The sequence below is a fragment of the Emydura macquarii genome, unplaced genomic scaffold (assembly GCF_026122565.2).
Source record: "Emydura macquarii macquarii isolate MOO-44397 ecotype Brisbane River unplaced genomic scaffold, CSIRO-AGI_Emac_v2 contig_1363, whole genome shotgun sequence".
NCBI lineage: Eukaryota > Metazoa > Chordata > Testudines > Chelidae > Emydura > Emydura macquarii.
In genome coordinates this window covers 14,350,570-14,370,748 of record NW_027131500.1, presented here as the reverse complement: position 1 = coordinate 14,370,748, position 20,179 = coordinate 14,350,570, and the positions used below count along the sequence as shown (strand labels likewise).

The 20,179-nt window shown below is 40.7% G+C and overlaps 1 protein-coding gene across 4 annotated transcripts in view; it reads left to right on the top strand.

Moving 5' to 3' along the window:
- The first annotated feature begins 2,251 nt into the window (after nt 1-2,251).
- TMA16 (translation machinery associated 16 homolog) overlaps nt 2,252-20,179 on the top strand; it is a 43,074-nt gene continuing 25,146 nt past the window's right edge. The window contains exons 1-5 of one of the 4 annotated variants that reach the window (XM_067551801.1): nt 5,664-6,379; nt 6,833-6,945; nt 15,616-15,825; nt 18,503-18,540; nt 19,704-19,788. In XM_067551801.1, the coding sequence (XP_067407902.1) occupies nt 6,353-6,379; nt 6,833-6,945; nt 15,616-15,825; nt 18,503-18,540; nt 19,704-19,788 (473 nt within the window). In that variant the 5' untranslated portion in view covers nt 5,664-6,352. Of the gene's footprint in view, nt 2,564-5,663; nt 6,380-6,832; nt 6,946-15,615; nt 15,826-18,502; nt 18,541-19,703; nt 19,789-20,179 lie in introns of those variants that run through there. The other 3 variants (XM_067551798.1, XM_067551800.1, XM_067551799.1) reach the window with 3 other exon arrangements.

Below are 20,179 nucleotides of genomic sequence, written 5' to 3'. Positions count from 1 at the left end.
GTAGCCTGTTCTGTTCAAGGTTGTATCACAATTTGGGACAGAATTAAAATGCAGCTGGGCCTGGTTTTCAACTCAGTTACATTGGTGTAATATTGGTAAAAATCACTTAAATCAATGGAGATATGCTAGCAAAAGGTAGTGTGACAGAGTGGAGAATCAGGCATGGTTAAGATCAGTCTACACTACAAAATGGCACTGTGCTTAATTATGTTGGTGGACAATTCTGGGTAATTTGATCTCCTAAACTGCTTGTCCGTAGTGTAAATGGGCCCATGTAGCTGGTCATTAAATGTTAATTGAGAGAAGACTTTTAATTCCTCAATATGTTAAAAACAATAATTTGAAAAATTAACAGTGTGAAGTCAATGTTCAGAATATTCTTTGTATTAATATGGCTGCAACATTTATGTTTCACAAGAAACAAATTATTTAAAAATTCATTTCTGCTTTTCTTCAGAATAACCACATTTAGTTATTATTGAAATAAATGCATCTCGCCAAGTTGAAGTCCAAAGGTGACTCAGTGCTTTTCTGCAGTTTCTGGAAACAATGTATATAACGAAGCAAATTAGTCTTTTTTCCTTTCCATACTTATTGTTTTCTTTTAAAAAACTAACAAAAATATTCCAATATACACTTTTGATGCCTATAAAAATTTGCATCTTTATACATTTTCTTTGTCTCACAGAAAAACAGACCCTGCAGGTTATGTCTGGGAGAAGTTGCTTGTAACCAAACACTTTTTCTATTTTATTTCTAATATAATTGTTCACATTGGCTAAATTATATTATTACCCTTGTAGTCCTCATGCCCAACTAGTTCCACTGATTTCCACTGGGCTACTCATGTGATTAAGGACTTTTCTTATAAGGGTTGCAGAACCAGGTATTCAGATGTTCTGAGTTGGTCTTGAAGGTAGCAGTTTGTGGGAGTAAAGGGGAGGGAAAAAACCCCCAACACAAAATAGAAAAGAATGGCAAAGTAGGGCATAATATCGGTAGATGAAATATGTTCACAATAGAGGCCAAGTCCCCAGCAGGTATAATAAACCAGCATAGCTCCATTGACTTAAATGGCACTATGTTAATTTACCCTAGCTGACGAGCTACCATGAATTTTTTAAAGTGAACTCTTTTAGTAATTGAAGGAATGGCATCTTTAGCACATACATCCTGTAAAAAATGCTTTCTATATTTTCACACTGTAACAGACACTGACCTAGTTCAAGATATTTTACTATAGTTTCCTTTAGAGAAGCTGTGTAAGTAGTTACGTCATATGTATACTGAGGCTATAGTATCTTCATGTGATAAAAGTGACCTCTGTGACAGAATAAATGAATGGTGTCCTGACATAATGCTGCCAAAGTAACCTACCACAATGCAGTTGCCATGGTAACCTATCAGGATGTTCTTCTGACATATCTGAGGAATTTTATAGTAGCACTTAAATAGCATTTTCAAACTATATGTTTGAATCACTTTACACAGATGGGTATTATTATCATCCCCATAACTCATATTACAAATGGGTAAATTAAGGCTCTGAGAAATTAAAGTCTATAATCTTACTCCACACTTTTAGTCCTGGACTCCATCCACTGGTTGGTGGAGAGGTCTATAACCCAGTGACTGCTATTTTGGGATTGAGAAGTGACATTAGTAGTCTGTCAATCCCACATCTACAGACAAGAGGGTCACCTCATGAAATGAGCTGGAGACAGCTATGAGAAGAGGTTAAGGTTTGGCTGCCCGGACTGACTCTGGGGCACTGAACTGCGTTGCTGTGTGGCAGCACTCATTACTGCCTAGGTCTGTTTGCTAGTGTTAAGGACACACATGCTTTTACCAGTACTGAATTATTGATTACTGCTCCGGTTTTGGGGTCAGCCACGGGGCAACTGTTTCCCCCGCTGGCCCTCACAAAAAAAATTTTTTTTTTTTTTAAAAGACATTTGTTTTCTAGGAAATTCCGGCTCTGAGGGGCCGGGACTGGGCTGTCAAACCCGCGCCCGTGGCTTGCTACCCTCTGTAGAGTTACTGGTTAGTGTGTTACAGCCCACGTGGCTGGCAGTCCTAGAAGGGGCCGGCCGGGTGGGCCTGCTGCCCCGTGGCTAACCCCAGCCAGCACCAGCAGCTGCTGGAGAGGCGCGCGCGCCCCGGAACGGCCGAGGCGCCCACCGCCAGGCAGGGACCCAAGCCCGAGACCCACGAACGTCCGCGCGCAGGCAAACACCGGCTCGCGCCGCTCGCGCGGGCGGACACAGGGGCCACCTCCGAGCACCAGGAGACTGGGGAAGAAACGCCCGCGGCCGGGCAAGGGGACTCGGCGCTGCTGGGCCAGGGACGGGCCATCCCCCCCCGCCCCGCCGCGAGCAGGCGGAACGGGACGCTCGGGAGCGGGGCAGCGAGCCGGGCTCTTTACACGGTGGAGCGGCCGCCCGGTTCCGGTCTTTGCGGTGGGCTGCCCCCGCGTGTCTCCGCTGCGCCACTCGCCGTCCCCGGCCCTGCGCCGCTCGCTTGGCGCCCCGGAGTGCGGCCGCGTGGGGCGGGGCTCGCCATGGTGAGTGCGGGGGACGAGGAGGGGGTCGCGCGCCGCCGGGCCCCAGCTCAGTCTGTGCGAGACGCAGCAGCAGCCGCCGCCGCCGCCCGGGGGCTGGCACCGGCACCGTCTGTCTCCTCCCCTGCCCCGGGGCTGCGGGCTCCGCCGGGGGTTGCGCAGTCACGGCCCGCGACGCTCGTCGCCGTGAGACGGAGCGAGGTGACGGCCGGGCCGGAGGAGGGACCTGGTCTCTGCTGCTGCGGGGAACCCGCCGTCCCGCCCGTGCGGAGCCACGTGCACGAAGGGCGGAAACCTGGAAGCCCCGCAGCGCCTGGCGGCGCAGCAGCCCCGGTGCCAGTCGCCACGCGGCCGGGAGCGAGCGAGGAAGGTCCCCCGGGGGCAGGTGCCCAGGCTGCCCCACCGCCTGCCTCACGGGCTCCTGGCCCAGTGCCTGCTTCTAAAGCCTCAGGCCAGTGGTGGGGCAAGGGCGCTGCGAGAGCGGGGCCGTGGGGCTGCTTTGGCACGGCCCTTGCCTGGCTCCAGATAGTTTGCGGGGGTGGGGGTCTGGGGAGCTGGTGGTCTCTGTGTCTCTCATTCGTACAGCTAGTGCCCCGCAACAATCTACTTCCTCCTGCAATTATTCTGCACTTTTACATCATTCAAGCGTGGAAATGTCTGAAAAAAAGTCACAACGGTCCTTCCTTACTCACTATGGCTGCATCTGTCTTACCCTGCAGACCCATTCTTAAACTTGCTTACTGAAATTTGCAAGAATATATGCAAAGACCCAAATAACAGGTTACTAGCAGATGATACAATTCAGTTTCCTTTTCAAGTGATCTACTTCCAATGTATTCAAATACCCTAACATAGCATAGTGTTACTCAATATGAATGAGAGCATATGAGAGAGAATCTCAAAATAGATGAGATTTTCAAAGTTACATAGAGGCTTTGGAGATCCAGTCCCCATCAATTTCTAATGGGAACTAAATATCCAATTTGCTTAGATGGATTTGGCAGCTCATAATTAAAAATACAAACTTGCAAAGTCTGCCCATCTTTAATATACAAAGCTGTGCAAGCCACATGTTTTGTAACAGATAATTCCAGCGGTATCCATACAAATATTCTACCTCAACATACCACATTATCAGAGAACTGAAATCTATGTCCTAATTTAGTGTGCCCTAGGACTATGTTCTCTTAAAAAACCTTTGCTCCTTTAATAATAATAATTAAAAATATATATATATGCAAGTGTTTTTATTAAAGGAAAAAGGGAGCAAAGTTTAGGTATAAGTCTACTCTTGTGAGTTTTCTACATGCCTTATATAAGCAGTAAAAATGGGTTAAGTTGTCAGAGTAGGATAATCTACTTCATTTATATGTTTATGGGGAATTCCTCTAAAATAGGTGCTCTAGCTTTTAAAACCAAATACTGAAAATAGCCTCAATCCGTCCCCAAAGTTGTATCTATATTTTGGCATGTGCAAATTCACCAGGGTATATTAGATTTTCCTGTTCTAAGTGGGAGGAAAACTACTGTAGTAAAATACTGCATTGTCCATGTTTAATGTCTACTACACATACATTCCAAATTTGCAAACTTAGGTTTTTCAACTTAAAGATACAAGTACTTTTTAATTCTAGCTCTGAATAAAATCTATTATAGTACAGCAGAGTGTACTTTAATAACTCTTCCTGACATTCGTTGCAGGTTCTTTAGCAAGGCCTTTTTTTAAAGCTGTTCCATCATCAGAAAAGGCAATCTGAAACTTGGTGCACAAGTTGGAATAGAATCAGTGTTCTGTTAAATGCTCAGGTAGTTAATCACAAGCTTCCTTTTTTGTATCAAATCAACAGGACAGAAAATCATTCTGTTCTAGAGACTATAAACAAACAGAAGTTAAATGAACCTGTCAAACTGGATTGCAGCCAGAGGCCTTCCCTATTTAGGGGACACATACTAAAGGAAGAATGAAAAACTAACTAGTGGTAGTAACATTTAGTTGGCAATAAAATGTAAAGTGGTTGTGAATCAATCCATTTCAAGCAGTATCTGCAGGGAGCGACATGCCCTCTGTGGATAAATTAGTTGTCAAGATACCCATATACAGTGATACATATATATATGGTGAAAGCTTTAAATTTGTGCTCTCTGCAGTGTTGATCAACCAAAACTTCTCCATCTTTCTGGACACTGTTGGCTCAACTTTTGAGCTAGTAGTTGGCTTGTATCTGTGTTGCTGTTTCACAGTTGTATGGTGCCAAAAGTGGATTTTCACTTTTTCATTGTGTTTCTGAACTGGATATTCATGGGTCTAGGACAGTTAACGTTGACTTGACTAGAGCAATTACCTATGTTTTTCTAGACATCTCACCGCTATTCTGGCTAGAAACTCTAGTCCTAAACTGAAAAACTTCTGTTCCAGTCTTGTGGCTAGGAGGCTGTGCCAAATTGTATCACATTTTTGTGATGTGAACTAGAATAAGGCCATCAAATTGCAAGTCCACTTCAAAGCCAGAAAACCAGTCTGTATTTAACCATATTTTGATAAATAGATATCAAAAATGAGTTCAGCACCATGGGTTCTGCCTAATTCCTGGTTTTAAACATTTAATTTCTCCTATATTTTATCCTATTGGCCTTTATCCAGCACTGTCCCTTAGAATAGAAGCATGCAAGTGTGTAGTTGATCACCTGATGCTAATGTCACTTGTGTGGTAGTAGATGGTGTTGCAGCGCTCAGACCAGATGTATTGCTTTGGAATGAATATGCAGAAATTCATTAGTACAGATGCTATCTGGTCCACACCGTGATTCCACCAACAACTGAAACTACAGAGCATTCTATTTATATTTCTTTACTGTGATGTTACAAAACAATTTTCATATTGCTGTATATTTGTAAGTGCTCTGTGTATACATTTAACCAAAGAGAATACAATATAACTTGCTCTTTGACCAGAAGGAGGAAGTTTTTTTGGCACAGTGGTGTGTGTAAGATTCAAGAGGAAAATTACTTGCTGCCTATGGCATGGAATGTTTATTTTTTTTAAAATGTGCCTTGTTCATTCTGCTGTTGCTTACTGTTTGGCATGTAATTTGAATGAAATCACATGAGCACCAACATTTTGCTATTAATGCCTTCTTTAAATTAGTGTAGCCTCAGGATGTCTGCTCAAAAAGTGCTAGAGGAAGCAATCTATGCAATAATAAAATCAGTAATAAACTTCTGATCACTTGTGCTGGATCACTACTTTATGACCAAGCTTAATTTAGTTTTCTTTCTTCCCTTCCCCACCCGAGTGTTACACTCCTTAGTAGTCTTTCCATTAATTTTCTGAGGGAAATATTCAAACTTCAGTCGCAAAAAATAATGGGAGCTGCTGGGACAAGAACTAGCCACAACTGAAACCTTATTCTGATTTGTATTAGGTAGACTTTTACAACTGTATTCCTAACTGTATCTTGAGCAGTATCTTGTTTCAAATATACAATTGAGAAATGGGGTGGGGTGGAGAAGAGGCTTGTGCTGCATCCATTTTTTTTTTTAAAAAGGCCTTTCCTGTAACCAGAATCTTACTGAAGAGGTTCTCTTTAGAACACATACAGATTCACTTGAGTCACTGACATGTGGAAGTGACCATTGGATTTCTGTTGCTCCATCAAGAGGAAGCATTGTATTTTGAGACATGTAGTCTCTGTGGGTGGCAGCTACAATCTGTTGCCTTCTGTGCAAGTTAGCTGGGCTCCTAACAAGGGTCTGTGGAGTCTTCAGTTGGGCAAAGTTTAAACAAGGATATAATGGAAATTGCATCCTTGTTAGGACAGGTAATTTAAAGTTTCCTCACCACTGAGTTCTGTAAGAAGGAAGGTATTTTCTGTTGGTAGAAGAGTTGCAGCCTGTAACAAATTTGATATTTTTTTTTGTTTTGAGTTGGTGTATGTTATAACTGCATGCTTGCTTCAGCAGTCAAAGCTTGTATGCCTGATTTTCGTATTGCATGTGCTGTGTTTGAGTCTGAGCTCAGGAGTCTGCATTTCATTATTATCAGTAACCCAAGGAGTGACATGAAATATAGTTTATACTAACCCACCTAACCCCTTTTATGTATTTGGGACCTTCTAAAGTGTTGTTGCATGCTCTTTCTTGAGTGAATCTTTTTGATAAGGTGCTTCTGGCTTTGCCCCGAGCTGTGTTTTACTCTAGTTGCAGTAGCTTATGAGACACTTTGTGAAGCAACTGAAGTGTCTCATTCTAATTCTTGTTACATTTCGTTTCAGCCAAAAGTTCCAAAGGGCAGAGGAGGAGGAGAAGAGAAAAAAGTCATCCATCCTTATAGCAGAAAGGCTGCTCAGCTTACAAGAGAAGCACACAAACAAGAAAAAAAGGAAAAGTGAGTTCATTCATACTGATGTTGTCTAACATGGAGGAAAGGGAGAGTGTATTTCTTAAAGGATTATTTTGAGTCTCAATTTCAGGAAATTGGGATATACTAAATTCGGGATCTTTTTTGGTGAGTGGGTAAAACTAGAAGTAATTAAGATGAATTTTAAAAAAGGATAATTAGGCTGAATATCAGGCATTATTTTCTAATAGTGAAACTGAGGCTATAGAATAACATTTCTGGATAATAGAGGCTTCAGTACAGGAATAATTTAAAATTCAATTAGACAACATAATTTATTAGAAAGTGAAGATACAGAATCATAGGAATGTAGGGTTAGAGGGGACTGAAGAGTTCATCTAGTGGATGCCCTTGCACAGAGACAGGATTAAGTAAACCTAGATCATTACGCAAGACTAACCTAATGCCAAGTTTTGCCAGCTGATTTTTGGAATTTTTACTTATCAGTCTTCTTACCAAAGTACTTTCTAAAATTATTCTGAATGACACATGACTGGTAATTGACACGGAGCTTTTCACCTGATTTGAATATACTGCAAATTGATATTAACAGTGAGTTGGTTTGAATTCTTTTTCTCGTGCACAGGTGTCCAGATCAGGAATAACACCAAGATAGCTGGTATATTTGGTAGCCTTACCAAAGGCAGGAAAGACAATGAGAGTAGAGCCTGAATAACTCTTCTTTAGAGGTGGTCCCTGCATCTTTTTTCCTGTTGTTTTATGGGATCTGCCTAAACTCCTCACCGTGCCATTCTGTGGGGCTAGCAAAGGGCACTGTGTTGGGAAGGATAGAATTTGCCAAAAGACATTTGGTGAAGATTTCTGATTGTCCCTACTGCTGGAGCTCCTTTGTGACATGGTAATCTGATTTCCTGGCATGAAAGCCTCTCTTCTAGGAACAAATCTTTTCCTCAAGCTGGACACTCTGCTTTAGGGCTGCTTAGTGTTTCAGAGGTCTGCTTGTTGGCATTCTAAATGTCAATATGCAGTAGAACCTCAGAGTTACAAATGCCTCAGGAATGGAGGTTGTTCAACACCTTATGGTTGTTCTTTCAAAAGTTTACAACTGAACATTGACTTAATACAGCTTTGAAACTTTGCTATGCAGAAGAAAAATGCTGCTTTTAACCATCTTAATTTAAATGAAACGAGTACAGAAACAGTTTCTTTACCTTGTCAAATCTTTTTTAAAACTTTCCTTTTTGTAAGTAGTTTTAACACAGTACTGTACTGAAACTACTGAATTTGTTTTGGTCTTTGCTGCTGCCTGATTGTGTACTTCCAGTTCCAAATGAGTGTGTGGTTGACTGGTCAGCTCATAAATCCTGAAGCTATACTGTATATTGTTAAAACAGTATCGGGAGGCTCTCTGCCACTGCACATTTTGTCTGTTATGTGCATGGTTAGATGTGACCAAAAGAGTTAATCTGGCTTTTCACAAACTACTATATTTACTTTAAGTGTTACCTTCCTCTTTAGAGGGTTGAGACAATAATAACTAAGCATGAAAATTAAACTTCACTGGGAAAGAGTGGACTCATCAGTGGAATGCCTCCTGGCAGCTCTCTCCCATCTGGCACCCCCTGCCAACAGCCACGCTTGTCCTCCAGTGGTCTACCTCTTCCCATGACTCTGCCCTTCAGGCAGGTCATAATTTAAATCTACCCACTTCCAAAAACAAAGGACTATTACAAACTCAAAACAAGGGGAATCTGGGCAGTGTTTGACAGAACCCCACCCTACCTGGGATTTGTCTTCATGCAACCAGTCCTTTTAGTCAGTCTTTCTAGGCTGGTTGTCATATCTGCTTGGAGGTTCATCCATGGGGTAAGCTCTCTCTGACTCTTGGTTGAAACCAGGCTTCCTTTACCAACAGGAATAGAGCTCTGCTTTCCTTCCTGGTCGTCCCCAAACTGAGCTGGGCCACCTCCTTTTAATTCCCCTTTCCATTCCTAACATCTGCTAAAGGTGTAGTGGAGCAGGGCCAGTTGGGACTACAGGCCCTCATTAAGTCTCTCCTTGCCAGTGTGGCGCCTGTTTGCCCCATCACAGCTCTAAGTGATGGTAATAACTAGAGTAATAATAACCAGAGTAGGAGCACACACTACACTTGTGTTTAGTTTTGTTTTAAAGCAGATACTCTGGAAACAAGTGTTATTGAAGCCACACTTCTTACAGGACCATGTGCAGAGGTAGGGTTTTATGGATGAGGTAAGGGTGGAATTCTGACTATGAATTTCCTCACTTTTCAATATTTGTGGTGTTAAGAATTATCATGGTCTAACCATGATTTGAATTAATGGATATATGTGTAGGTTAGTGGGTTTTTTTAAAACAAAGTTAGGAGCAAGACATTTGAAATACATAATTCTAAAATATTTTGAAACTAGTATTCTATTGTGCAGGTTTAAGTGAAACTTTCACTTCAATAAAATATCACTTCAAAAATAATTTAAGGTTTATTTAACAGTCTCCTGAATTTGTGCTTCTGCCTTCTACCTAGGCTTCCATTGTTCTGTCTGCTTTGTTCTGTCTGCTTCTCCCTTTCCTGCTCATGGTAGTCAGCTCTCTTCAGCCTAGTACTTCTGGGTTTTTTTTTCCTGTGGCAGTAAGTGCTATAATGCTGCACTTAGTATGGTCTAGTTTACAGTAGAAGCACTGCTTTGGCGTAGGTGCGCCACTGTAGTGCCTCTGGTGAAGAGGCTCTGTGCTGATGGGAGAGCGCTCTGTCAACATAATGACTTCATTTCCGCGAGAGAGCTTCTCCCACTGACTTAGCACTGTCCATACTGGTGTCTAGATCGGTATAATTGATGTTACTCAGGGATGTGGCTTATTCACATCTCTGAGTGGCATAAATTATACCAACATAAGTGGCAGTTTGTACAAGCCCTGTGTAGAGACAACATAGATGTGAAATGAGAACTGGCTGAAATCAGAGACTGGAGCATTTTTAAATAGATAAAATATATGCTTTACTTTTCTGAAAATGTGTCAGGTATCTTCGTTCTAGTGCTTAATTAGTGTTTACATAAAACCAAGAACCCAATTAATAATAAGGGTTTGGATATGAAAATCTGCAAGTGGAGGCTCCAGGCAGAACTTTTATAAATATCTGGTGCAGTGCATGCAAATGCAACTAAAATCATACTTGTCTCTTATGCCTTCCAATTTAGGATTTCACAGTGCTTTGCAATCATCAATTAAGTATGCAGTGGAGAAAGTGACAAATATTAGAGAAGTAAAAATGCTGTAGAATGACAGAGTGAACTGTAAGTAATGCACAAGACTGCCACTGCCATTAGATTCAAGATTGAAACTGCATTATGATTTTAGACTTACTTGGCTCCATCTAAGGCTTGTCTATACAGGAAAGTTATCTGGGTATAAGTTAAGGAGTAAATTTAAAGTGATAATTATACCAATATAATCTGATATAGACACTCTATTTGATAAGAGAGTGCCTTCTTTCAGTTTAGCTTATGTTGCTTGGAAACAGGTTTAAACTAAACCAAGAAAAGACACTCACACTGGGAATGTGTCCCCCCACACACAGAGTTGTATAGGATTACCAGTAAACCTTTACGCTGTAGACGAAGTCTTAGGCACCTGATAAAGGTTGCATGTACATAGTTCTGCTGCACCTGATGTAGCAAACATTGCCACATGTGTCTGAGTGCCGGAGACAATTCAGCTTCTCTAAACCAGTCATCTATCTGTCTGACACCTTTCATATTGCAATAATGAGAGGTCATTTTATCCCTGCAAGCACACCTTCTACAGAACACCTCTGTAACTAGCAGAGGAAGATATAGGAATGGGAATAATAAGACTGTAACATAATTCAACAAACCAGACAACAGTACTTGCCAAGGCTCGTTACCAAGGCAACAAACATTGGTAAGTATTATCTGGCTGATGTGCAGAAGTGACTACAGTGCATAAAGTGTCTTTATAGAAGCGTATGAAATGCTTCTGATGCCTAATGGTAGTGAATGCTGATTCTCCTGAATAGCTTAAAGTGTCTTTTTGAGCCTCTCTGTATTATAGTGTGCAGGCAGAATGTATTGGAATCCCAATTCTGAAGTGATAGACCCTTCTGCTCAGGAGTGGGTCTTCCAGGCAGTTAGGAATGTAATCAGAATCATGCTATAAGCCAAGGACCAACTAAGTAGCATGTAGTACACATAACACTTCATTATTGTCTCCAACTGCATCCATATGCACACAACTGTGCGCTAGTTAAAATACCTCAAAATATATGGTCAGCCTTACAGAATTTGTGACTTACAATCACAGGTAATGCTGGAATGAACAGCCTCCCTCTGGAGGATCTAGATATTCCTCTGATTGCAGTATTTGGCACAAAAACTTGTGTTCATATAATCTGGTAATGGACAACCTGTTAGATTGTCTAGTCCTCCTAACTGCCAGAGCAAGATTATTGCTTGTTGTACTTCTACCAGGTGTTCTCCAAACTAGTTTAACATGTTCCCTGAAACACAAGTTAATAGTTCATACATGAATTATGTAAATGCCATCTGGTTACCTGAATGGCTTACGGCCTTGTCCATCTGAGAAAGTTGGACTGATTTAATCAAAGGTATTAAAGGTATTTTATTCCAGTGCAAACTCCTGCCTGGGGACTTTTATTTTGGTTTATCTTAAGTCGATTGGGAACAAGGTTAAGATAAACTGAAATGATCCACGCTAAACTGAAATAAGTGTCCACACAGGGGATTGCACTGGTTTTACTAAAATAGATGTAAATTCATACCTGAGGGTAAACTGGTCCGACTTTGTGTAGACAAGACCTTAGGAAAAGACCAAAGAAACATTTTGCTCAAATTGCGAAAACAGCTTACGTTTAAAATTCTTTGGAAACTATAGAAGGATAACCTTGTCTATGACTGCAGTGCTGTGATTTCTGGGGCAAAACAAGGCTGTGCAGTGATAAACCATAACATCTCAGGAGAAGTAGAGAAGAATAACACATTCAGTTAAAATTGCTGGGGGAACTTGGGTAGTACATAAATATCAGAGTTGGTATTTGCACAAGACTCTGAAATTAATATCAGATTTTCAAAGATTGTAACGCTAGGCTGTTCTCAATGGTAGTAGATGACAGAACAAGGAGCAATGGTCTCAATTTGCAGTGGGGGAGGTCTAGGTTGGACATTAGGAAAAAGTTTTTCACTAGGAGGGTGGTGAAGCACTGGAATGGACTACCTAGGGAGGTGGTGGAATCTCCATCTTTAGAGGTTTTTAAGCTGCTGCTTGACAAAGCCCTGGCTGGGATGATTTGGCTGAGGTTAGTCCTGCTTTGTGCAGGGGGTTGGACTAGATGACCTCCTGAGGTCCCTTCCAACTGAAATCTTCTATGATTTTTAACTACTACAGTTGGTTAGGAGCTCCATCTTACCCATCTCATCTGAAAACTGGCACCTTCCACTAGCATAGTACTCGTTAATACCCACAGCAATGTAATGCCTACTAACACAACTCTACAGTTGGTTCACTATTGACTCAGAAAATCACTTACAGAATTTCTGAAGGGTTTTCCTGCAGTGGTTCCTATCTAGCCAATGACCTGGCTTGGACATTGTTTAGCTGGAGATCTGACAAAATGAAACCACCATTTGATGTGAGTAAATAGAGGATCAGTTTAGACCATCCAAGGCATTTTATGGTAACAATAACATTTAATATTTACATGGTACTTTATATCTTCAGGGCGCTGTATAAGCATCGACTAATCTAATTAAACATTAGTTGCAGACCTGTGCTTTAAAAAGAAAGCATTTGTGTAAACGTATTTTAAAAAGTATGTATTGGTGGTTAAAGATGATTTGCAAAACAAATTGAGACAATTGGGGGTGCCTTTTTCTTCTTTCTGTTGTATTTAATTTAGACCATGTCTACCCTACAAGCTTTGATCCACAAAGTTACGTTGGCATACAGCTGCTGAAGTTTGTATATTATTTGTTTGTATGTACTTGACAGCTTGTGCTGGTGCTGTGCACATTCACCAGGAGTGCGTGGGTCGATGCAAAGTGCAGTGCACAAAGGGCAGGTATCTCAGTGTGCCAAGCTGGGTGGATTGATTTAAATCAAGCTGTTTTAAATCAGCAATTTAAATCTTGATTTAAATCACCAAGTGGAAAGCCTCTATTTAAGTAATCAATTTTAATTAACTTTTCCATTTGTACTTTGGTTATTTTCTAAAGAAAGGTGCATTCTTATTGGTTGACAGAACCATTAAAATATGTTGATTTACAACAATAGAGCCTTTACACTAGATTTGGTACATAAAGTTTATCCTAGATGACAAGAATAACTCTATACATTTATTTAAGCAATTATTTTGAGATTATTAATTGTAGATTTTAGTATGTTAGAAAATGGTGAATGATATTGCTTATTACTAGATAATTAACTGTTTGCTCATGATTTATGTCAAGCTGCATTAGAATGCTAACTGGAATTTAACACAACAGCATATAAAGTTTATTTTTATTTAAACAACCTTATGATTTGGATACATAAACTCTTTATCAGAACATTTTTCACATTTACAACTAAGTGATTCATTAAACAGAGAGATTAACTTTAGTCAGTGACTTAAACTGATACTTCAGGTTGGTTTGAGAAAATTTGCAAATATGCCTAAGTGAAAGAGGCCAGCTGCTATTGAGCTAGGAGCCAACCCCTGGCTCGAGCTTGGGCTCCCAGGGCTTTCAGTCTCTGCTCCAAGCTAGGAGACTGGAAGTCCTGGCATGGCAGAGCTGCCCTGGAGCTCCAGCTGGAGTCCGATCTGGCTTTCAGATCTTGTAGACTTCCTGCCCTGCAGCAGGCAGCCTGGTAGAGCTGGAGGCCCTGGTGCCCTGCTGTGGATGGAGGAGCCTAACCAGCTCCAAGAGTCCCATTGCCATCTGGGGCTCCCGGGGTGTCTTGGGACTTGTCATTGAGTGAGGAGTTTCGCCAGCCCCAAGAGTACCACCACCTGGTTGGGGCTAAGGGAGCTGGGAAGTTGTCTTCAGCGGAGTGGGTAGGGGAGGGTCTAGCAGATCCCAGAGATCTGGGCTCTAGCTGGGACTCTAGGGATTGGGAGATTACAGTCTGTTAGGCTCTGAGGCAGGCAAAGCCCCTACTTCAGCCAGGGCTCCAGTGGAAACCTGCCTATGTTTCAACAAAACATTTTGGTTTAGCAAATTGGATTTTCTGATGAAACTAAGTTTTGTTGGAAGTTTTTCAACAAGCCCTAGTCTTGTGGTCTTGTTAGTAGACACATAGTGGAAGACACACTGGAAAACTATTGAGATCTACAAATGTTGTTTGAGTACCCATAGGGGAGCAGATAATTTCATAGACTGTGGTTAATTATAAGATGGATACTCACACCCAAGAAAAGGACGGGGGGAAAGTTTTAAATACAATGTTAGGATCCCAACAAGGGCAGTCAGGTTCAAGGGTTGGAGCAGGGACAAACCTGAGGCTGAAGTAACCAAGGAGTTCATAGTCAGGTCCAGGCCAGGGTCGATACCAAGGATCAGAGTCAGGTTTGAGGGTCCAAATCAGGAGGCAAAGTCCAAATCAAGCCAAGATCAAGTCAGGAATTCATGAGCAGGAACAGTTGTGTCAGTTACAGAAGACCCACACTGTTGTCTGGCCACTTTCTGGAATGCCCCTGTGGTTTATGTAGGGCAGAGAGCCAGTCAGGAGCCATGGGGATGCTGTCTGTCAAAACCTTGAGGCGGAACTTCCCATGGTTTGTGCCGCAAGGGATCATGGGAATTGGAGCACAGGTTAGTTGCAGCCTGGAGGTGCCAATTGCCTAGTAGCTCTATGGGCCTGGGTTCTAGACCCATGGATCTTTATATTCACTATTAATTAGCTGTGAGTGCACATGCACAAAATTAGAGAAACTTTATGTAGCTTTATTCCTAAGCAACCTCAAATACTTGTTTCAACATTTGGGGAAAGAAGACTAGTTTTACTAAGTAACTGTGTTAAGTGTATTACAGACACCTTCCTGCATGCATTCTGTTTTATGCAGGCATTCACTTTGAAATGTGACAGGACTGGGAATCTGACAATCTTCCATTGACTAGAGACTACCTTTACACACGGTGCAAAAACTACAAAGCAATTGCCTCATTCTCATTAGGAGCAAAAGCAGTTGGAGACTTTTTATAAAATGGCCGATAGGAAAGTTGGTTTCAAAGAATCTGCCAAATTCTACAAAGATCTGATCCACTTCCACATACGTGCTCTCTCACACATGAACCCTCTTCTCTCCCCTAAGTTTAGTTTTAAAAAAAAATGCTTCCTCTGTGTACTGCTAAAAATACTTCTCTTACTCTATATGTAGACCTTTATGGTCTTGGGCAGCTTGGCAGTTGTACTGAATAATTCTAAAGATAATTTAGCTTGATAGTGACAGTTCATTCACTGTTGCCAGGGAATTATTGCATTTGTCTGCATTATAGGCAGAAACAGAACATACTGGAACATTCCTTTAAATTTGTATCAGTAGCTATATATCAAGTCCAGTGCTGTGTAACTGTAATTATATTATACAAATATATTGCCTTGTGTTAGCCTATAGTGCTTCTGATAATCAAAGTTGACTAAATGCTAGTCTTTTCTCATTCTAAGGGCATGTCTACACTGCGGGCGCTGCGTCAGGCTCCACGGATTGATGCAGCAGGATCAATTGAGCGGGCAGTGGAGACCCGCACAATTGATCCCAGAAGTGCTCTTTGGCCGACGCAGTAACACCCCCGCTCCTTCCCCCCCACCCCGCAGAAAAGAGTTACGCTGTGTCTACCAGAGGGTGTTTACTGTCAATGCAGCGGAGACGCTGTGGTAAGGGAATGTTAATAAGTCGAGGGGAGATATGCAAGTTTCAGCACGCAGCTTGTGTATCTCCCGTCAACACCATCAGCAGTGTAGACCAGGCGTTAGTAAGGATACAATGTTTGTAGCTCATATGTTGTAAAGTATTTAAGAGACTCATGATACGTTGCATGCTTCCATTGCAAATTTGCCATTCTAATATACCTGAGATGGAGAGGCTTTTTATGGTACAGTACTTCTTGATTTGACATGAAATGACCCTTTGGAAGCGTGTAGCAATCTTAAATGCTCTCCTTTTAGAAGTGATTTTGTTTTTTCTCTAGCGTGTCTCATGTCTTGCCATCTTAATTTCTCCTGAGCTCATCAAGGTGCTGTTAGCAGAAGGACTACTTTAAAGTTTATTCTTGCTTACAAATTCTCTCCCTCTGGAATTGTAGAATATTAACTGTTTTCAGTTTATATAAGCAAAAGTGAAGACTTCAAAATGCCAAATGTAAAAAAAGAATGAGGATTTAAATTTTTATAAAGGGCTTTTCATATGGAAGGATCTTGAAGTGCTTTGCAGACATAGTTGCTGGATCAGCTAATGAAAAATGGACATGAGTAAAGGGAAACACCGCAAGTGTTTAACAGCCTGAAACAGAAAGTGCAGGAAAATATATCCACTCAATTGTAAATTTATAGGAGAGGAAATCAAGAAAAAAATTCTCTTAATTTATAAACTGAGGAAACTTGACATGGAACCTGAGATACAAACATGGAACCAAAGTTTAGTCTCAATTTTCAGAGTAGAACCACAGTTTCATCTCCTAGTCATCTGCTATATACAATCTATCTGTGCTCCTGTCTGAGTCCAGATGTCTATACCGCAGTTAAACAGCCCCACAGCCCAAGCCCCACAAGCCCGAGTCAGCTGACAGGGCCAGCTGCAGGTGTTTAACTGCAGTGTAGACATCGGAGGGTATAGGTGGAGTGGCTGACTTGTGTATTTTTATCAAACTGCAGCCGATTGTGATGGGCAACTGTTCCTCATCCCCACAAGCTCTCACTTGTTGAGTTCTGCATGGCTCAGTCCTGCATCCACAGTGGTGGGCCAGTTTGAGAAAACTGCTAGTTTTGTGGATAAAGGCTCCTTTGCTGTCACTGCAACAATTTCCACAAGTCCTAATATTCACTGGAAGAGTTCCTCGTGTTCAGCTCTTGACTAGAACATACTACTTTAATTTCTAGGAGCCCCCACTTCCTTCCTCCCCAGTCAGTGATTCCACAAAATGACAGAGTGACCTTTTAGGAGTTTAATATGTTCTCATTTGGGATCTACCTGGTTTTAACCTGCGCCCACTCTGATCTCCTCTTGCAGAGTACTGTGCCAATCATATAAATAACACGTGTTCTCCCCTCACTCCCCCGCCCCCAAAAAAAAGAAAGAAAGAAACCGAACCCCCCCAAAACAAATAACTTTTAGTGGATTTTGAACAATAACTTAGTACAAACTAACTTGTATATGGTATTTAGCATTTACAGTCAGGGAGGGATTACATAGATTACATTGTTAGGCTGTTTTTCTGTGTGACATCCCAATTTTCTTCATGGCAACACTTTGTAGACATGCACTTTTGTCTTCATGTGTTGTCATGTAAGGTATGGCGAACACTGAAGATGACTAAGTAAAAATGCAAAGCTTCTGATATAACTAATACATACAAATAATGAGCTGACTTGTATTATTAAAAATATTTGAAACACACTATTTTATTTTGTAAAATCTATATCATCTGTCCATGCTGCTTACTTTGTCATCTCTTTTCATTCTTGTCTTTTTTTCAAGCTGTTACCTGTGTATGGAATGAGATTGCCCTTTCTGTGTTCTCCTCCTTCAAAATCCTCTGCTTGCTTTGCTTCTCATGATGTGCTTCCAATTCTGTGCTCTCTACTCCTTTCCTCTTTCCCTCCACACGAAGAAACACTCTTTGTAAAAAAGTTAATAAACCTTTAAATACTGATTAATACTGTGTTAACCAGCCATTATTATAATAGTTTTTACAGTGCCCAAATAACAAATAATTATAATACTTTTGTATACTTACCCAGACATGCTGGAAACAAAATGATGACCAATGTGGAACTGAGCTCTCCAATGGTTAAACCATGAATTTCTACCACTTGAGCAACTCCTTCAGCTAGTAGCACTAGGAGACTTGTATCTTTTGTGAACCCTCCACTGGAGTGGGGGCATTTAACAAATACTGAACAACAGGTTACATATGCAGCCTTCAGAATTGACGAGGCTTCAGAATGAGAGAGAAAAAAACTCTTTTGGGACAGATTATCTTAATTTTAGTGTAAAAGACATCGGCTGGCTTTGTGAAGATATCAGAACACTTATTTCTATCTACTTGCCACAATAAAATATTTATAGGATAGGATCTAATAAATACCTTTTTATTCTGCCTTCTCCTCCCCCTCCTCCCTCTGCCATTGCTTTAAACAAAGCACTAGTGAAATGCTAGAAGTAGAGAATAGAAATGCTGAATTAACTGGAGCTCTCACATAAAAAAGGAAATCAGACGTTGTTATACTGGCAGGTTTTAGAAGTGGAATCGTGCTGACATGTTTTCACTCAGCTTTTCCATTGATTTTTCTCTTGGGAAATGATTGACTAGTGTGTACACTTTCTGTCTTCCAGGTTGAAGAATGAAAAAGCCTTGCGTCTGAGTATTGTAGGTGAGTATCATAAGCTACTTGGTTCAAATCAGAATTAAGGTTTGCCTTATCACTTCAGTCTTACAGACTTTCTGGGAAAGGAATTCTATCCAATTGTTCTATATTTGGGATAAGGACTGTCTTTATAATCTATTAAAAACTGTATAACTGTTAGAATATCTTGGATGTTTTCACTTCAACCTGGCAAGTGCCAGTGAACTCAGAGATAAGAATTGTATGAGATCTCTTGACTTCACTTGTGCCTAGTCTTTGCAACACACATGGACTTCATCATGGCTGACTGTAGGACTGCGCAACTTGGCATACTACAGAACAAACCTCTGTTTCATTAATACAATTGAGCCTTGTCAGTCCATATTATTAGATGTAGCCTATTCCAAAGTTTTTACTTGCATCATCTCCTGTAGATGTTTGTGGACTGTTAAGCAGAGATGCCACACAGCAACTTGGAAGGCTGGTAAATTTCAGACCACAGTTTGATACAGTATTTTTAAGAGTTTGATGTTTTACCTTGCTAATTTACCTTAAAGTGTGCAAATCTGTTCGTCAGGGAATGAAAAGGCCTCAGCCAAGGTTCTCATACCACCGCTCTAAGTTTCTACTTTTGACAGTTTGTCCAGGACATGTTTGATTGTCTTTATATTGATCCACCGTGGTGATATTTTTTCATCGTGTTGTAATAAAACTTAATCTGAAAATGATTTTTGGTACTTTTAAACATTTCACAAGCAGTATTTACAGAATGTTTTTTCACACTTTTAAGATGTTCATCTAATTCCTCTGCACTTTACTACCTGAAAAAATATACTTTGTTTATTGATTGCTGAAGAATTGAGTTGTGTAAAAAAAGGAAATTTAACATTGTTCCTGATTTCCAGTACTGTAACAATTTTTTTAAATTTATTTTTTTAGTAAAGGAGGATAGAAAACATCCTCCTCCTCCTCCCCCAAATTAAAAATGACAGCTGGGTGAAACCTATTATTTGTATTAATTTCATACCTAGGCTAAGACCTTGGACTTGTACCATAGTGAGGCAAATTTTTATGACTGAATTTTAAACCCCTGAAAAATGGGATTTATTGCGGGAACGTTGACAGGCTTTGATCTATGCTACTGCCACATGGTGCTACTGTAATAATTAACACCCAGTTTGTTCTTGTAGGAGAAAAATTGCAATGGTTTCAAAGTCACCTTGATCCCAGCAAAGCAGACTACTCAAAGAAAGAAGCCTGTGAACTAATTGAAAGGTAAGAATGGGGTATAAAATAGCAAAAAAGGGTTTTTTTTGTTGTTGTTGGAAATAAGATTGATTGACTGGTAAAATTAGATGAATCTTACATATACTAAATATTTACCTTTCATATTTTATTATTAGAAATCTCATTATTGATTTATTAATATTGAAGATAATATTCATTAGCATAAATTGATTATAACCATGCTGGTACTACTGGATGAAGTCATAGTATAACCAGAGGAACTTTTCCATTCAAGTGTTATAATCCTGCATATGTAATGAAGGCAACCTCAAATTAAAATGGATACATTTTTATCTTTGCCAATCATGTGGCTATTGGAAATCTAAAGTGTTAGTCTCATTGGTTGGTGAAAGTGAAGTTTACAGGTTCTATTTCCCTT